This window comes from Cavia porcellus, unplaced genomic scaffold, assembly GCF_034190915.1.
Source record: "Cavia porcellus strain 051 isolate PalLab524CR breed Dunkin Hartley unplaced genomic scaffold, mCavPor4.1 scaffold_26, whole genome shotgun sequence".
Lineage (NCBI taxonomy): Eukaryota > Metazoa > Chordata > Mammalia > Rodentia > Caviidae > Cavia > Cavia porcellus.
The window spans coordinates 6,299,954-6,317,753 of record NW_026947509.1 but is presented as its reverse complement, the minus strand read 5'-3'; the positions used below and the strand labels follow the sequence as shown (position 1 = coordinate 6,317,753).

General features: G+C 46.5%; 1 protein-coding gene across 6 annotated transcripts in view; it reads left to right on the top strand.

Annotated features, from left to right (window-relative positions):
• The window catches only part of Mark1 (microtubule affinity regulating kinase 1), a 117,617-nt gene that overhangs the window by 64,584 nt on the left and 35,233 nt on the right, over positions 1-17,800 (top strand). For all 6 annotated transcript variants that reach the window (XM_003474226.5, XM_063236687.1, XM_023566874.2 and 3 more), the window contains 2 exons: positions 2,295-2,498; positions 3,840-3,893. In XM_003474226.5, the coding sequence (XP_003474274.2) occupies positions 2,295-2,498; positions 3,840-3,893 (258 nt within the window). The remainder of the gene's footprint in view (positions 1-2,294; positions 2,499-3,839; positions 3,894-17,800) is intronic.

Sequence of the window (17,800 nt, the reverse complement as noted above, 5' to 3'; positions counted from 1 at the left end):
AGACTTACACGGGGCTCTCAATTTTTACTTTTCTGCTGGCTGGAGAAAGTCACGTGATAACCCAAAGTGTGGGCGCTCAGCCCCACCCTGAGAGGAAAGGCGTGAGACAGTGCTGTGGCAGAGGGTGCAGGGTCTGGAGCTGACAGCGCACTAGGCTACTTTTGGTCGGGGTCAAGGAAGAGCGGGCAGTGGCCTTGGAAGCTGTGTTGTTCCCTGACTCATTCAGCTCTTGAACACATCCCAGCTCTGGGCAGCAAGGACTCATTCTGCACGGCGCCAGGAGTCTCCAGACTCCTTCAATTTAGCTCATTGATGTTGAGTGCCCTCTCTGTGCATGGCGTTTTATTGGGTTATAGGGCTTTTAGGAGCATTAGAGCTGCAGCACCGCTGACCGTGGATAAATGCTTAGAAGGTGGTGCAATGGTTCTCATAGTAAAAGTGCTTACGGGCTACAAAGGTTGCCGTAGAAGAGAGGAGTAATCAATTCTGCTTTGCGAGAAGACACAGAAAGCCCGGTGGAAGAGGAGAGTCCTGTTAAATCCCACAGGGTGGAGGAGGCAGCATTCTCTGCAGAAAAGATTCCAAGTCCTGTTTGTGGGAAATACTATAGCCATATCGAGTGCAATTAACATCTCTGGTTTGTGCCCGGAGTTATCCGAGTCCCGAGTAGGTTTGCACTGCCTTCTTCTCGTTATCCATTGCAATTGTTCTTAAACTTTAGAATGCACCAGTGTCCCCTGGAAGGCTCGGGAAGCAGACTCCACACCCTTCTCCAGAACTCTAATAATCGGTCTGGAACAGACCAGACCGAGAGCTCCTGTAGCTGACAAGTTCCCGGTTGACATTTGGTTTGGGGTCCAGAGATAATGTGCTGAGAACTATCGATTTGCTCCTCTTCCCTGGGAACCTGCACATGGCCATGTGGAGAGCGATCAAAGAGAAGAACTTTTCTGTCCCGATGTGGCCTGTGGTAGAACGCCAGGACAGGCAGGTGAACCGTGTGGCTGGGACCCGGGATGGGTGCTGCGCAGCCTGCAGCAGTGTGGCTCTGAGGACGGGCAGCTGACTCAGAGTGAGAAAACCTTTCATCCTGCGCTGAGTTAAAACAAAAAGATTATCAACCCAAATCAGAAAGTACCAACAAATAGAAACGTGAGCATGAATCGTGCTTTGCGTGGGGCTGGTAAATAGATTAATCTTTCAAGTTGCTTTGAAGGAATTTCTGATCAAGGTACTTCAGGCAAGCTTTTGCTCATATAGTTAGGACAACACGGATTTGAATGGGTTTGTGGATAAAACATACCCTTGTGTTTGCTAATTGGTTTACTCATCTTTAGCTGTTTTTTAATGAAGCTAGAGAAAGATGTTGTTTATTTTAATGTGTGATTCTGTTGTTGGGTTTTTTTTTCTTTTACAAAAGACATGAGAGATTTTATAGATGTCAGAATGCGGACAAAACTAGTCAGAGGCAGGGACTGGGAGAGCTGGAGAGACAGTGACACAGCCCAACCCAAGCTCGAGCCCAGTGCCAAGTGCACGCGTGTCATCTGGAGGGAGGCTGAAGCAGTAGCACCTTTTCCTCAGGCGTAGAACTCGGCAGGAATGGAGTACATTTTGGGGCCGTGGACCTGGGCTGGGCCATGGTCTGCCTGGTGGGGAGTCAGTAAGAACTGACCATGGGGACACTAAAAGCAGGTACCCGATTGATCAGTCAGTTGAGTTCTGTGCCCAGCAGACCAGGGGCACCTAGAAGACTGGCCCAGATGCTGGGCTGACTCGATGTGAGGCCATCTTGGCAGTGAGGACTTTGCATCCTGTTGGTGACTCGGGCCTGGACAGTGCAGGCCCTGTGTAAAGGGACCTTGCCTTCACAGGAACCTCGGGGCGTCTGAGTACCTACTGGCTTCCTTTTCCAAATCCAAGCATATGGCACCTCCATCCTTTCCACAGTTCTGGTCCCAGGCCGACCTGGACTCGAACTGTATCGAATTTCCCCGTAAGCTCTACACTGACCCTCACCGTTGGGTTTGATTTGGTTCACGTCCAACTCATTTTGTGAGCAGAGTTGTGAAAAGTTCATGCCCAAAGCTATGGAAACTCTTCACTTTCAGTCTTGTTCCTGTGGCAAAGGCAGTGAAGCCAAGGAGGCATTGTAAACGGGATGTGTAAGCTGTAAAATGGCCCGAGGTGGTGCACTTTCATTGAAGATGAAGTTAGTGAAAATTGTTGGTCTCTTAGTTGTCTTGTTTGTAGTGTAATTTAATTAGTAGTGAAATGTATATCCTTTTTCTTAGCATACATCTGTGGATGAATACACCGAACCACACGTCCCGCCTGCCAAATCCGCGAGCAGACAGAACATCCCCCGGAGCAGAAACTCCATCACCTCGGCAGCAGACGAGCAGCCTCACATCGGAAACTACCGCCTTCAGAAAACCATAGGGAAGGGGAACTTCGCCAAGGTGAAGCTGGCCAGACATGTGCTGACTGGCAGAGAGGTGAGCTTCCGTGGTCCTTGTTCCCTGGACCTTCTAGGCCTTGTGGGGAAGCATTTTTTGTCAATGTTGGGCGATAAGCATCAGGTGCAGGGCAGTCAGCACTGAGCCATGGTAACCAGAACATGAGCAGGAGGATCCAGCATGGCGCGAACGTTGGCCTTCCGACATCCTGCAAGGGATCCTCTCGAGCATCAAGACCCCTTAAAATGAGCTTTCCTCGGGTTCTTATTGGTTTCTGCGGGCATTTCTTCTTACCTTGCTACTCAATCTCAGGAACAAGATTAGGATAAATTCTTATTTATGACTGAATAAGGTAAGCTAGATATAATAAATGCAGAAAAGTCACAATTTTTATCTGTTTAGCAACACATTGCTACACAGATAGTTTTCTCTGGCCATAAGGGAATTGAATTCTAAAATTGCATGTACAAATACAATAAAAATGTACATAACTGTGTATCCATGTAGTGATACCTTGATTCATGAACTCTGCCGTCTGTGAACAGTTTGGTTCACAAACAGAAGCCTCTTGCAAAATTTCATTTTCGTTTGTACACTCCGCATGGAATGGTGAACACGACCGCAGTCGTCTTTCCCACACCAGCAGAATGTGGCCATGCGTCCCAGAATCATGGAATAATTTACACTTGTGAACCGAGGTGCTGCTACACGTGTGTTGTATATTTATGTCCGTAAGTTGGAGTAAACACTTTATTTAAATAAATATTCAATATTTTGCATTACTTAATGTTTATTGAACCTATTAGGCCATTATTTTAAAAATCTCACCCCTAAAATGCTTTTATCGTGTTTTCTCTCTGCTCCATGCGTGGCCTTACCGTCATCTCCGGTTGAATTAGTCCCTTCTGTCCATTCTGACCTTGGGCTGTTCAGACCCAGCGACTGAGGCAGAGCCTTGCAGGACATTCAGATCCATTTGTCACTTTGCTACGAAGAAGCTTGGGTGTCCAGCTGCTCTACCCATGTAGTCATTATTTTATTAATGTAATTTTTAAATGATTGAAAGTTTAAAAGACACTCTTCCCTATATTTGTTACTTAGCAAGATCATGAGCTCAAATTACAGGGTGATTTTTACATTATACAGGGAAACACGAAATAACAAAGGCTGAACTTCATTGGCTGGGGATCAAATAGGTTAAAGAGGGGTCAATGGACTCTATTCTGATGCTGCTAGATTATCAAAACTTTGCCATCAGTTATGTAAATGCTCAATTAGAACTAAACTGAATGTAAATAGAAATGAAATAAAAGACTTTTCTAAGTTTTTATTCATTAAAATATATAATCTCAAATATAGCTTAATGATTCTGTTTTTCAGGTTGCCGTGAAAATAATAGACAAAACTCAGCTAAATCCTACCAGTCTACAAAAGGTATTTAATGAATTTCATAAGTAATTAAAGTGCGTTTATCATGAATAGGTAATGTATATGAAGTCAGTCATATGAAACTTTTCCATAGGTATAGTACTGCATGTCACCAGTATATTGATTTTTAGGCACATTATTTATGGCTAATCAGATATTTGCTTGAAAACTATTATGGGTTGAGTATGTCTTACCTGAAATGCGTGGGACCAGAAATGTTGCAAATTTTAGAGATTTTTAGAGTTTGGAACATTTATATAGACTTTATCGGAATGTATGAACCATATGATAGGAGAGTGTCTCTTTTAATTAAGACCAAATCTTCATGTCCAACATTTTGAAGCAGTCAGGACTTTTCTTGGTGAAAAATGGAGTTATGAATTAGTATTGTGCGGAGGCGGGTTTCTTTCATTGCTTCTCTTGGCTTCTTTCCTTCATAAGAACTCATCTGTCAGATAGCTCACTGTTAAAGATAGGAATATTTCTTCACAGGACAGAAATATAAAACAGCAGACAAGAAACAGGCTTGGATGTTGCAGGAAGCAGAAACTTCCTAATTCATTAATGGTTTCGATGGAAAAATGTGTCCAGATCCACATTTTAGTACCTCAAAAATGAAGCAAATATTTTAGTGTTCAGGCCACACATACTATGTTTGTGTATAGTAAGTTATACATTATGATTTTTAAAGAAAAAAATAGGATCAGAGTCACATGTAAATAAGACATAAAGGATTCCTAAACCAGAGATCGCATGAGAACATTTTAGTATGGTGTGTTTAACTACATCTGCCATAATTCTCACATTAGCTTTAGAATTTGGGTCGCTGCTATCAAACTTTTCCTTTTTACTTGGCTCCATGCTGGGTAACTTGGTGTATTTTTGTACATTTCTCTTTAGAGATTTTTCTTTTAAATTTGACTACCAGCATAACTTTTCCTGGCCCTGGTGTTTCTGATCAGTGAGAACATGGAAGTCTGCTGGATTCTTCCCCTTTGGTGAAGTGAGATAACATAACATATTACGGCCTTTTCCAGAGAAGGCTGGGCCAGTCTTTCAGCTCGCTGGTGTGCATTTGTGTGAGGAATGAAAAGCCATTCTCCCCGAACTGCAGGATTATTCAGAAAGGGCTTAAAAAAAAACAAAACCCATGCTGAAGCCAGCATGGAACAGACTTTTGCCCTCCTGTGTGCCGCGGGCCCTTGTAAAAGGCCGGTCTGCCTGACGGTCCACACTGTGTCCCTACCTCGTCGGCTTTGTGCTTTTCCTGCATCAGGCCGCACAGCACATTGCTCTGGTAAACAGTGACTTTAGGTAACAGGCGCCTCACTGGGACCCCAGGAGTGTGGCCCCGACCCTCTTTCTCTCAAGAGGCCCACAGAGGATCATATAACCATAGTTTTGCTTCTTGAAAGGTGAGAACGTGACACTGCGTATTGCTTTATTTATCTTAATCACTAAAAGATTTGCTTGTGGGTGATAATAATTTCTGTTAAAGATTCCACTAATCATTGCAGACAAAGTGTCACTTTTCCAAGCAGGCTCTAACTTGTGAATGCAAAAGCAAAAGAAAGATTAAGATTCAGTAACTGTGGCCAGGACACTGCACATGTGGTTGTCTTTTAAATAACTTATATTTATGCTCATACATACGCTCTCTGGGCCAAGCTTTTTAGGAGAAAAACAGATCAAAGCTCGACTAGGTAACATGAGAGAACATTTGACCCTCAGCCTTACCCATGTAGTCAGGAGCACCCCAGTCAATCACCCCGCTCTGTAAGGGTGGAATGAAGTGAAATCCACTGGTTTTTCTAAGCACTGTCAGCTAAGTCTCACAGATAAAAATAGTAAACTATGCCCCCAATAAAGGCAGAGATGATAGGAGTTTAAGAGTCCATTTTAACCTCATTTCAGAAGATTTTGGTTAAGTCTTGTGCTGGTTTGATGTGTTTAAACTGACCTCACGCTTGCTCGTTGGATGAGCTACAGGAAGTGTTACCCTCCATGCCAGCATCAGTGGTAAAGGAAAGAGTTTCAATTTGAGATTCCAACAGTTTAAAAACCACTAAGATGTAACATTCTTAAAATAGTTTCTCTTTGGAATGGCTAAGAATCTTCACCATTATTCTGTCTCCTCATGTGCTCCTGTATCGGTGCCACATACTTTAAATAAAACAAACCTCGTTGGCAGAGTTTCTTTTTTCCCACTTGGATGCTGCATTTTCCTCAGTTTTCATCGTTATGCAGGCACATTCGCAGTGCAGAGTCGTGACATTTCCTGTGGGGGGTGGATGTGTGTGGTGACACATCTTTATTCATTCTTTATTCTGTATTCATTTTCCCTCCTCTCTCGCACCCTCCCTCCATCTCTTGGTCCCCTCCCATTTGAGAAGCATCTGCCTCCCTCCCTGTTATCTGTCTTTAATTTTGCTCTTATGCTTTGAGTTTTTCAAGTAGAAGGAATCATGTAATATTTAAGCTTGTGTGTCTGATTTAGTTCCCTTCCCATTATGGTCGCAAACCACCTATTTTTCTACAAATGATTCAGATTTATTCTTCTTCTTGGCAGAGTACTACGCCACTGTACATAAACATCACATTTTCTTCATTTGTTCATCTGTTGATGGACATACGGGCTGCTGCTAAGGTTTAGCTGTTGTCAATTGTGCTGCCGGAAAAGGGTGTGCGTGGGTCACTGGAATGTGAGGTCTTTAACCAGTTTGGGAGATGCCGGAAGCTGGATCCAGTGGAATTTCTAGTTCTAGTTTCTGGAGAGCTCTCCAGATGGCTGCCTCAGGCTACACTCCCACCACACCGTGCGCGGGATCCTCAGCCGAGCTGGAGGCAGATGCTGTGTTTCCTTGTTCCTTGAACCTGAGCCCCAGCCTTTGGGGAGTGGCTTGTGACTCTTTCAAGTCCTCGCTGCAGATCTTTTAAGCAAGCTGTGACCTTGAAGGGAAAGAAAAGCAACTGCACAGTGTTTCATAGCTTGTAACTTTCAGGCGTGAGAGGAGTTATCTTCTCCGCAGTTCCACTCCCACTGGCATGGGCAGAGCTCTCCTGCATGGCTGGCAGCGCGTATGAGTCTCCATCTCCCCAGTGCCAAGGCATTCCTGCTGACCCTGTGTCTCCCATGCCTCGTGGTTTGTGGGTGTTTTCGGTGTTCACTGAGTTGTGCAGCACATGAATCTGTCAGACATAACTCGGCAGAAGCAGAGGTGTAAAAACTTTCAACAACTAACCTCTTAAAATTAGGTCTCAGTGAGCAACTAATCCACTTACTACCTGTGTCAGTGCCCCAAAGCATCTAAACTTCTGTGTTTTCAGGTAATACGCAGACTCTGTGCTGGCAGAACGTCTACAGAATAATCTCTACCATCTTGAAAATTGGATCACTTAAACTAGACAGGACAGCACAGTCGCAGAAGCCACGTGCAGAACTCAGCATCTCCTAGGAAATATCCCTCCATAAAGTTTGTAAGAGCAGTCACAAAATCCCTGGCAGATAATTTTATTATCTCTATCAAGTAGAGACAGAAGTAGCTTGTGTTGATTTTGCTTAACAGGTGTGTGGGTTGGAGTGTGTTGAGATATCTGTTAATCTCGGTGTGCTTCCTGGCACATTTGACTTTATAGCCCATTAAGCCATTGTGTGCTGAGTATTTCCTTTTATATTTATATTTATATTTATATTTATATTTATATTTATATTTATATTTATTGTTTTGGTACCGGGGATCGAACTCATGACCTCGTGCTTGCCAGGCAGGCGCTTACGCCACTGAACTAAATCCCTGGCCCATACTGAGTATTTCTTCCAGACAGTTCTTGTCACATACATGTGTACTGTTTGAAGGAAAAATTGTGTCCAGTTCTTATGCAGGTAAATGAAAACCCAAGCGATGAGAGGAGTGTTATTTTGTCGGTGGTGATGAAATCCCTGTAGGGTTTAGTTGTTCTTTCTTTTTCTTCCTTCATTCTTCCTCCCTCCCTCCCTTCCTTGCCACAACCCGCATGGCTCTTGAGGTTCTTGGGGTGAAGAACCCCGACAGGATGAGAAAATAAGGAGAGGACAGTGGCTGTTGGTTGGTCCAATGGGAGTGAAGGCTCCGCTCCCCGCTGCAGCACCTGTATTTACACATGCAGGAGGAGGTCAGCATGAGCTGCCCAGTGGCCCGTCTGCCTGGCTGGCCGAGACCCCGCCTTCCTATTGCTCGAGCAGCTTGTTTACCTGGCTTGTTTCGGGCTCTGTGTTTGCAGGGCTGGCCTTGCTGTAGCCCCAGACTGTAATCAGTCTCCACCTTCGAGGGCTCCCTGCCCCTCCTCCCTCAGTTATTTACTTGTTTGTTTCTTTATGGTATTCTCCAATAACATTTCCACATGAAGAGGACTGTACCTGATGCCTGGACCCTCACTGCTTCCTGCTCCATGAAATTCCTGGTCAGCTAAAGCCACCGTTTACTTACCCAGACACGGGTACAAGCAGTGAAAGGACCCAGATGCATCTGCCTCACCTTATGTATGAAAGCACGCTCAGGAACATGATTTAAACTCAGCCCCGTGGACTTTCTCCTTAGGACTCACGGACAGGGCCAGTTAGGCCTTCATCTTCCTCCTTTCCCTGATCATCTGTTATTCTAACTTGGAATTTTAAAAAACTTAATAGGAATAAAAGCAAAATAAAAGGGGATGAGAAGAAGTGTAATGGTTAGACGTGTAAGCTGTGTTACGGTTCAAACTAAATGTCATTAAACCAGATGCATAAATTCCTAATCTAACGAACATTTATGAAGGAAGATTTTATTTCCCTGCTTTGTCTGGCTTTCCCTGTCCTGTTTCCTTTCAATAGGATGATTGTCCTTTTGTTGGCCACTAAGGTTTGAAGTTTTTCAGGCCCTGTTTCTAGCCTGCCCCACCTGTTCTCTTCTCTGGCAGCCTCAGAGGTAACCGTGGTTTAAACCATTCCCTATAGGAAAGCGCACAGATGTTTCTGTTCACCTCAGACCTCCCCAGATTTGCTTGTGGTCTTCTCCCAGAGACACCCCATGCTCACACTCTCCCAAGCTGAACCAGGGCCACAGCCTCCCTGACCCATACTGCACGTGTGCTCTTCCAGATCTTCTCTCGGAAAGGGGTGCAGTCCCCAAGCTGTCTGCCACAGAGACCTCAGAACATCACTTGCTTTTTGTTTCTGTGGGACTGGGGTTGAACCCAGGGCCTCTGCGTTGCACTGCGTTCCTAACCACAGCCCTTTATGTTTTATAGTGTGAGACAGGTGCTCACCAGATCACTGACCCTAGCCCTAACCCTAACCCTATTACTGTGTTCTCCAGGCTAGGGGGAATGTGCAGTCCGCCTGCCTCAGCCTCCCAGAGTGCCACAGGCATGTGCGGCTCTGGATTGCTCCTGGGGCCCTCTACCTATTCTTCTGAGTCTGCTTTATATCCTTCTGAGCACACACATGTTCACACACAGTTTAAGGAGTCACCAAGGAGGCAAGGTACATAGTAAATACACCATTCCTCTCTCAAAACCTTTAGAAGGTAACTTTGGTGGCCTATAAATTATTTGAGTCCATTTTCAAGGAAACCATTCCTGTCTCTAGAACAACATTAAATCCTCTTACATAACATCAAGCTTTCATAACCTCAAGTTATTCACGAATATCATGTTAGTTTCTGTTTTGGTTTTAGTTTGTCAGTAGTTTTTTCTTCCTCTTTCTGATGTTTTGATGCCGGGCTTCTGGCTCTAACTCCTGAAGCTTGTGTTGCACATGCCTGGCCCTGCTTGGCTGTAACGCACGCACCCGTGTCTATATCCTGATAGAAGTGAGTGAGATTTACTGTGGGGGAATTTTCTCCTGAGTGAAATGCAGGAAGCTAGGCATACTGAAGGCACCTGTGAATTTTAAACTGCCCATTCGGCTATTTCACAAGGCATGATCTCATTTAGTTATTTTGAAAATCCTCCTTGTGGCTTTTTTTTTTTTTTTCCAGCTTGTACAGTTTGGTGATATACTGAAGCAGCCTATTTTTAATTTTTGGACGGGAATTCAAAAATGTCTTTTTCATTTAAAAAACAGCTTTCTTATGAGATTTATTTATTGAAATAAAACATTTCATTTCCAGAGTTTTCTTTAAGAAATAAAGCATTACAGATACCTTTGAAACCCCATATGCCATTTCCTGGTTCCATTCCAGTCTCTTCCTACCTAGAAACAACTATTATCCTCACTCAGATTTCCATAAATATTTCCCATGTTGCCCAAACCTGAGATACAGGGTGCTGCTTATTTATAAACTGCCTGTGTGCCCGCCACCTGTTTGTTCGTCTAGCTCTGTCTTCTGGTCATCTCCGTGTGGGTAGTATAGTCTGGTTCCTTTATTGGTACCACTGCTGCCGTGTCCTGATTAGGCCACCATGTAAGCCCCTGTCCCTCAGGAGCCCACGGCAGATGAGTTTCAGGTGGCACTGAATTCGAGTCTTTCTTTGTTTCCCAGGTGGCACCTGCCTGTCTGTGGTGTTGCACGCTCTGCAGCGGTGGTTGGCACTGTGGTGTCTTTTTGCACGTGGGTGGAGGGGACTCTGGTTGGGGAGCGTGCCCTAAGGTTATAGGTGACCTCCGGGTGCTCTCATGCGCTTGCACCTTACTGCTTCGGCCACCTTGTGCTCTGTGTTCTTGCCAACATTTTATATTTTCGGAGTTATTTATTGATTCATTGCCATCCGATAGGTGTGAAAGTGCATCTGGTCTGAATTTGAATTTTAATGATTTCTGTTGAGAATCCCATCTTTTCAAATACATTTGAAAGGTTTCTCTCTTCTCTCTGAAGTCATTTCATTTCCTGTTTGAGTTGTAGTTATCGAGCACAAACTCTACTAATGTTTCCAAGCTCATTGGACAGACTTAATGTAGAATTGAGTTTATAAGAAATAAGACTTTAAAATAAATCTGTCACTGAGGACAGAACTCAGGATTTATTTAAGGAGTTTATTTAAACAGTATGGGCACAGAATTTACTTAGAGTATTTTCTTCTGTTTCTTTGAAATGAATGATTAACTTACATTATTAAATTTAGGAAGTAATACTGAACATTCGTTTTGGTTTTTTAGCTAGGATAATTTTTTTTCACTTTTTTAAAAATTTTTATTTTGAAGGTAGTAAAATACATCAGAACAAGATGCAATAAAGCCAACTGAGAGGGTCTAGTGAAACTGATACAGAACTTCACAGCAGGTCACCAGGATAACAGTAATAGGTATCATAGTATACCTCGTTATCTTCACAATAGTTGTTCTTTCAATCACGTATATCAAAACAAAATGAAATACAGAACATTATAGAACTTATCTTTTTTTTGTTTTTACTTTTTTTTTGTCTTTTTCATTTTTATTGGTACCAGAGATCAAACTCATGACTGCCTGCTTGCAAGGCAGGTGCTTATGCTGCTGAGCTAAATCTCCAGCCCCATTATAGAACTTATCAAAACAGAATATTGACTAGAGCAGCACCATTAATCAGAATAAAGCAAAACAATAATAAAAATATTTGCCTTCAAAGAGATGGTAGAAGGAAATCCCCCTTATTTGCTATGGTCAACCTCCCAGGAGATGCTCAGATCTCTGGTTCCCATTTGCTAATGGGGAGCAGGAAAAGGAGGGTAGGGGAAGTGGGATGTTTGACTCTCAGCCTGTGCACAGGTAGGCTCACTATTGCTTAGTAGGGAGGCGAGCTGCTTGCTTGGTTTCCCAGCGCCCTAAGTTCCAACATGGCTCGGATCTCAGAAGACACTGGTGGTTCTCCCCTGGAAGGGCTGCAGTCTGCCACACCACGCCGCTTACCAGGGAGGGGAGCTGCCTGCTTGGTTTCCCAGCACCCTAAGTTCCAACATGGCATGGATCTCAGGAGACACTGGTAGCTAGGATAATTGAATATATAATTTTACTATATTCAGATCACTTTGTTTATACTACTGTTTCATGCAGAGAAGTTGGCTGAAGTTTTTAGAGTGCTACTAGTCATGATTTTGAGATACTTGAGATCCCACTAAATGTCTGAAGGCTAAAGCAGGAGGAACATGATGACCCTACAAATTAAAAAGCCCCAAGTTTAATCTGTAGGGTTGTGTTACACAAACACCGAGTGTGTGCACCCTCCTAGGTGGGTGGTGTGGAGCCACGGCCCCTTGCCTGTCATCTGCAGATGCTGGTAGAGTGGTGCATACACATCCCCGCAACGGGCCACACACTGCTGTCACAGGCAGAATTTTTACAAGATTCCAATGAAAGTAAACGAGAGCTCCTGTTTGTCAAGTTCAAATCAGAGCAAAGAACTCGAAGAATCAGGAAGGTCACTCCAAAAGCAAAGGCCTGTGTGGTCCCTCCTCCTGCAGAACCGGCTCCTTATGCCCAGGCCATGGCCTAGAGGAGCAGCCACTGGACCCCAGCCGGGCAGCCACTGGGCCCCAGCTTCTGCCATGTCCCCATGGCCACGGGGTCATCTCCCCTCCTCCTGGAGCAGGCCACGAAGAAGGGTTGTAGCACCAAGAAGGTCACTGGCAACCTGGTGAGCGGGGAGACAGTCGACTAAGACATGTCCAGGTGACTGTGCCAGACAGGGCCGATTCCCCTGCAACCCTCAGAGGAGGTGGGAAAAGGAGAGGAGGAGCGAGCTCAGTACCCAGGTAAATACCGAGCAGCACTGATAGGGTTTGGCCAGTGCTAACCTCACTCCCGTCCAGCGTGGGAAGGACCACACTGAAAAGTGACTCTGTGAAACTGAAGATCGCTCACTAGCCTCTGTTGTCTGGGACAGAGCCAAGGACCAACCAGCAGGCAGCAGAGCTCTGGGTGTGGCTGTCCCAGAGGCCAGATAGTGAAGGTCCTGCGTGTAGGGGACAGCCTCCGAGCCTTCGCACAGGCTGCTTCCTGCTCTGACGCATTCTGGCTCCAGCAACCTGGGACGGTGAGCAAACACTATCACTGCATCGCAGTTTGAAAGTAAGAAAGAAGCAGAACTAGAGGTTAGATGGAAGCAGAGACTGAAAAGCTGGTGTGGGCTGGGGATTCAGCTCAGCGGCATGAGTGCCTGCCTGGCAAGTGTGAGGTCATGAGTTTGGTCCCGGGCACCACACTAGGTTGGCCTGATTCGCTGGGAAGGACTTCTTCCCTCACTGTGCTGGAAAACGGGCCGGCGCCTCTGAGGTTTCAGTGACTCTTCTGACAGGGTCGAGACAGCTCTGCAGCATCTCTATGCACCACTGCAGGGAGAGAGCCGGTGATGTGGCCTGGGCCATCGCTCTGGGATGAGGCCATGACCACGCTTGCTCTGCTCCCTGCCCCTCGGCTTCCTTGGGTTGGTGGAAGAGCCCTGGATGAGAGCTTCAGTGTTTCTTCTGCTTGGCCAGCCAGGAGGTAGGGGCAGGGTGTCTCTTATTGTCCCATGTGAATATGGTCTGCTTGGTGTCATAGTGAGAAATGACCATTGAAACCAGAAGTCTGCATGGTGTGGGAATCCCGAGTCTCAGCCCTTGTCAGCCTGTGTCCTAGGGCAGTGGCTCCTCTGAGGTGACCTCACTTATCATGAGGACACAGGAGAACACCAGCCTTGACCTGAGAGGATCGCTCATAGGTGGAGGCAGCAGGAAGCCCTGTGTGTCAGGGTGGGGAGGTCCCTTCCGTGTGAGTACAGGTGGGTTCCTTCATGTGACCTGAGGGACACCTCTGGACCAAGACCTCCCCTCCCTGAGACCCCAGGAGGACTTAAAGGGCCGTGACCGCTGGTGGCTGATCTTACGTGTGACAAACTACAATTGCTCCCGCCACCCACGGGCACCAGGTGGTACTGAGAGAGGGAATGGGCTCCCTGAAAATCACTTCAAACGAACTCAAAAATGAAAGACCTGATCAAAGCATGAGCAAGGGTATCTGATCACCTCACTGGAGACAGCAGGTGGGCTATTGCAAAGGTGCTGCACTCCTGTGTCACAGGGCAATCACATGGGACACCTCGTCGACCGAGATAAAGTGCGGACAGCACAGAGCAGGCAAGTGCTATAGTCGGGTTGTGCAGAGATCAGTTAGAATCAGGACGTGGGGTTTATATTATTTTATGATGGTCATCCAGAATTAACACAAGAAACTGCAGGAAATCCATTTGGAACACTAAAGATATAGATTATTTAGCTAAGGGCCTGAATCCCATAGCAATGTCCCACACAAGTCCAGATGAAAACCCAAAGCTCATGACAATTCCTCCCAGGAGTCCAACTGGAGGTCTAGAGCCCACAAGAAGGACTCAGGCCAGTCTCTTTTAGGAATCTGTGCCAGGAAGGCCCAAAGGTCAGCGGTGGAAGCCAGAAAGTCCATGCCAGCAGGGTGAAGGAGCTGTGCTGGTAGGTTGAGAGTTCTATGCTGGACCCAAGAAGCCATACTCAAAGACCAGGGCTGTCCTGAAAGGCACCACAGCCATCCTCAGCAACACAGAGGCCCTGAGCTCCTCCTCTGACAAGCACAGTCGAGTACATGCCAGGAAGCCAGCATGACAAGTTTATCCTGGAGACCAAGCGGCACACATCTTCCTCTCCGGAGCCAGGAGGCAATGCTCAATGTGAGGACCAGAGCTTCTCCAGGAGAACCAACGGCTCAAATAGCAACTCATAGGAGAACCCACGGTGCCTCCACACCTCGACACACAGCTTTGCCTTCTCCACATCTTTTTCCGCAGGTGGAACATCTACGCTCAGCACCACGCTAATGTGATCCAGCTGGCGTTAAGTTGACCACGAGTTTTTAATCCATAACAGCAAGGCTGGGCTCCTCTGAGTTGAAGGATGCGGAATGGGGCTTCTGTCCTGCACCACTGACACCCATTTCCCTGCAGCCTGACAGCTGCACTCTGGGTCTTTACCAAAGGAGTTGAAAACTCACGCACTCCAAAGTCCGCACACCAGCGCTGTCACCAGCTGAGTCATAGCTAATGAAACCTGGGAGCAGCCAAGCTGTCTCAGTTAGTGAGCAGATGAGTGAAATGCATTGTGTGCCGACAGTGAAATATTACCGAGCCCTAAAAGGACATAGAGGCACCCGAAATGCATAATCCTGAGCAAGGGAATCCCAGCCACAAAGGCCACATCCTGTGTCATCCCACCTGTGTGGCATTGTGGAAGACAGAGCTGTGGAGACACTGAGACCTTGTGGCCACCTGCATGGGCAGGACCATGGGGTGAGCAGGTGGCTTGCAGGCTGCTTCAGCACAGTGGAACTGTTCTGCACAATCTGAGGGGGGCTCTCTGCCATCATCTGTGCACATGAGGACCCCCCAGGAGCGACTCCAATGCCAGCTCTGGGGGCAGGTGTGGTGGGAGTCAGTGCTGTTTGCCGATGATGCCAAAGGCACCGCTTTGGGGCTTCGGGATGGTGAGTGGTGTGGGTTTGTCAGGGTAAGCAGCTAGATGGGGGCTCTGTACTCTCCATCAGTCTAAAACTGCTCTGAAACATGAAGCCACATGCACATGTGAATGAGCCGTGTATGTGCATGTGTGTGTGGGTGCGCGCACGTGTATGTAAACATCTTCCTCGCCTTTCCTGGTTCCCCTACTTGAGGAAGGCAGTGGCCAGCCCTCTGTCACCAGTGTTCATGGTCAGCAGAGCCCACGGCTGATAGTTGCTTTCTACACCTGTGGGCCCCGGCTGGGAGGTTAGGAATCCAGGGCACCCGGGCCTTCCAGGGGTGGAGGCCGCCTCTCTGTGTCAGAGGAGTCGGTGGAACCATCAGGCACTGGAAGTCCTCGCTCGCCCTCAGGGCTGCTGGTGCCCGGGCAGAGTGGTTCAGACACAAGCTGGTGCTCCATGTCCCTTTACCCTGTGCCTTCAGATGCAGGGTGAGGTGGAGGACTGGTATTTGGGAAGACCTCACGAAGCTGAAGGCGCTTCCACCCCACTCACAGAGTCGTTTCTAGGTACCTGCTTCAGGGAAACATGACAGAAACATTCACGGTAGCTCAGTCCTAGTTTGGCTAGTGTAAGCACACTCAGGGCGCGATTGTAAATTATAGTTTCTTTGTATCGTGCAACAGAACACTGTGATAGATGAACCAGCTCTCTGTGTAATGGGAAGGGACCTGCAGGCAGGATGCAGTGAATGAGAAAGGAGGTTAGGAGGAGATATTCAGCATGGTTCCATTTACCTAAAATTTAAAACACAGGAAGTAACAGGAACAACCTGGAGAAAGACCATGAGCGCATGCGTGGCGGTATGTCCTGACTGAGGTCAGGGTTATGTCTAGGACAGGAAGGAAGACAGAGATGGGATGGGTCCTAACTATGAGTGGCATGGTTAACACCAGCAATATTTAATGCAAATATAAATAACCAAAATTCATTGTTTTTCTTAAAAATAAAAGATGCAAGTATAACATCTTAATGGAGAATATTACCGTGATTTGATAAACTTGGTAGATTCAGAGGTGCTATGTTGGCTTGTGTACTTTTAACAGATTTGAAATAGTCTATAACCCTAAAGTAGGGAAAAGCACAATTTATTCTGGTTTATCCTAGACCTGGTGGGAAGGACGTCAGCCAGTGCAGGGACCAAGAGAGGTGCTGAGGGCGGTGCGCAGCGCTTCGGGGAACCAGAGCATCCCGAGAGGGGCCTCGACTCTCAGCGCCGCCCCGCACACTGACGATCATGGTTTTCGTTTTGGTGGCACGGGGAGGACACCAATTTGGCAGGAGAAATCAAGTATCAGGCTGGAAGTCCTGTGAGGCAGCCAGTTGGAAGTGTTGGGGTGGGAGGCTACTTAGACAAAAGCTGAGATAAAAGAGAGCTTAGGATGAGGAATTAAAGTTTGGTGTCATACACGCTTCATGGAACTGTCAGCCTTCCTGTACCTGAGACTCGATAGTTAAAGGAGGAGAGGTTTAATTCAACTCACGTTTCAGGGGGTCAGTCCATGGCTCCAAGGCAGAAGCAGCGTGGTGGAGCACCATGATCATCTCAGCCATGACAGCCAGGAAGCAAAGGGAAGGGAGGAGCTGGAGACAAGAATGCATCCTAGCTCACATCCTCAGGGACCCACCTCCAACCAGGCCGCACCTCCTGACATCACAGTGAGCTATGAACTCAGTGTGTGAGTCCACTGATGGACATAGGGCCCCATGACCCAGTCACCTTCCCAAAGTCCCACTGCTGGACACAGGAGGCTTTCAGATCTAAGCCATAACACCAAGATAAAGCCCCCGAGAAGAGTAGGTAGGTAAGGGGGCTGAGACCACAACGTTGGGGAGGGTCATATTTGAAGACTGAAGGGAGCGCAGGGATCTAGCAGAAGACAGAGCGGCAGTGCTGTGGGAAGACAGAAGACCCGGGCAACACTTGGGAAGATGTCCTGCTGGAGCCTGGGGAGACTTCCTGGTGGCAAAGGTCACCCAGAGATTCAGCTGTGTGCTCTTTAACCCAGATTTAAAGCAAGAATGGGCTTCCCACGTAGAGGAAGGAGCTGTCTTGAGCATGAATTATCTTGCATTTATATTTTACTTACTGACATGCAGTATATAATTGTTATGGACTTCATAAAATGAATTTCTGTGGGTGTGTGGATATACAGACACACAGACAGACAGACTTCCTGGATGTTGTGCAGGCTGTATTGAGGGTAGCTAGGATGCAATTTCCTGTTGCAGGTAACCCTTAAGGAGCCTTTTATCCATTGGGATGAAATTTTATTGATGTGTTTTTGCATATGATACAACTTTTTAAAAAATACAATAAAATATACATAAAGTTTACTGTCTTGGTTACTTTTCTGTCGTTGCTGGGACAAAATACCTGACACCAAAATGAAAAGGTTTATTTAGCTTACTGTTTGTGGAGGTTTCAGTCCATAATCAGCTGGCTCCAAGGCAGGGTAGC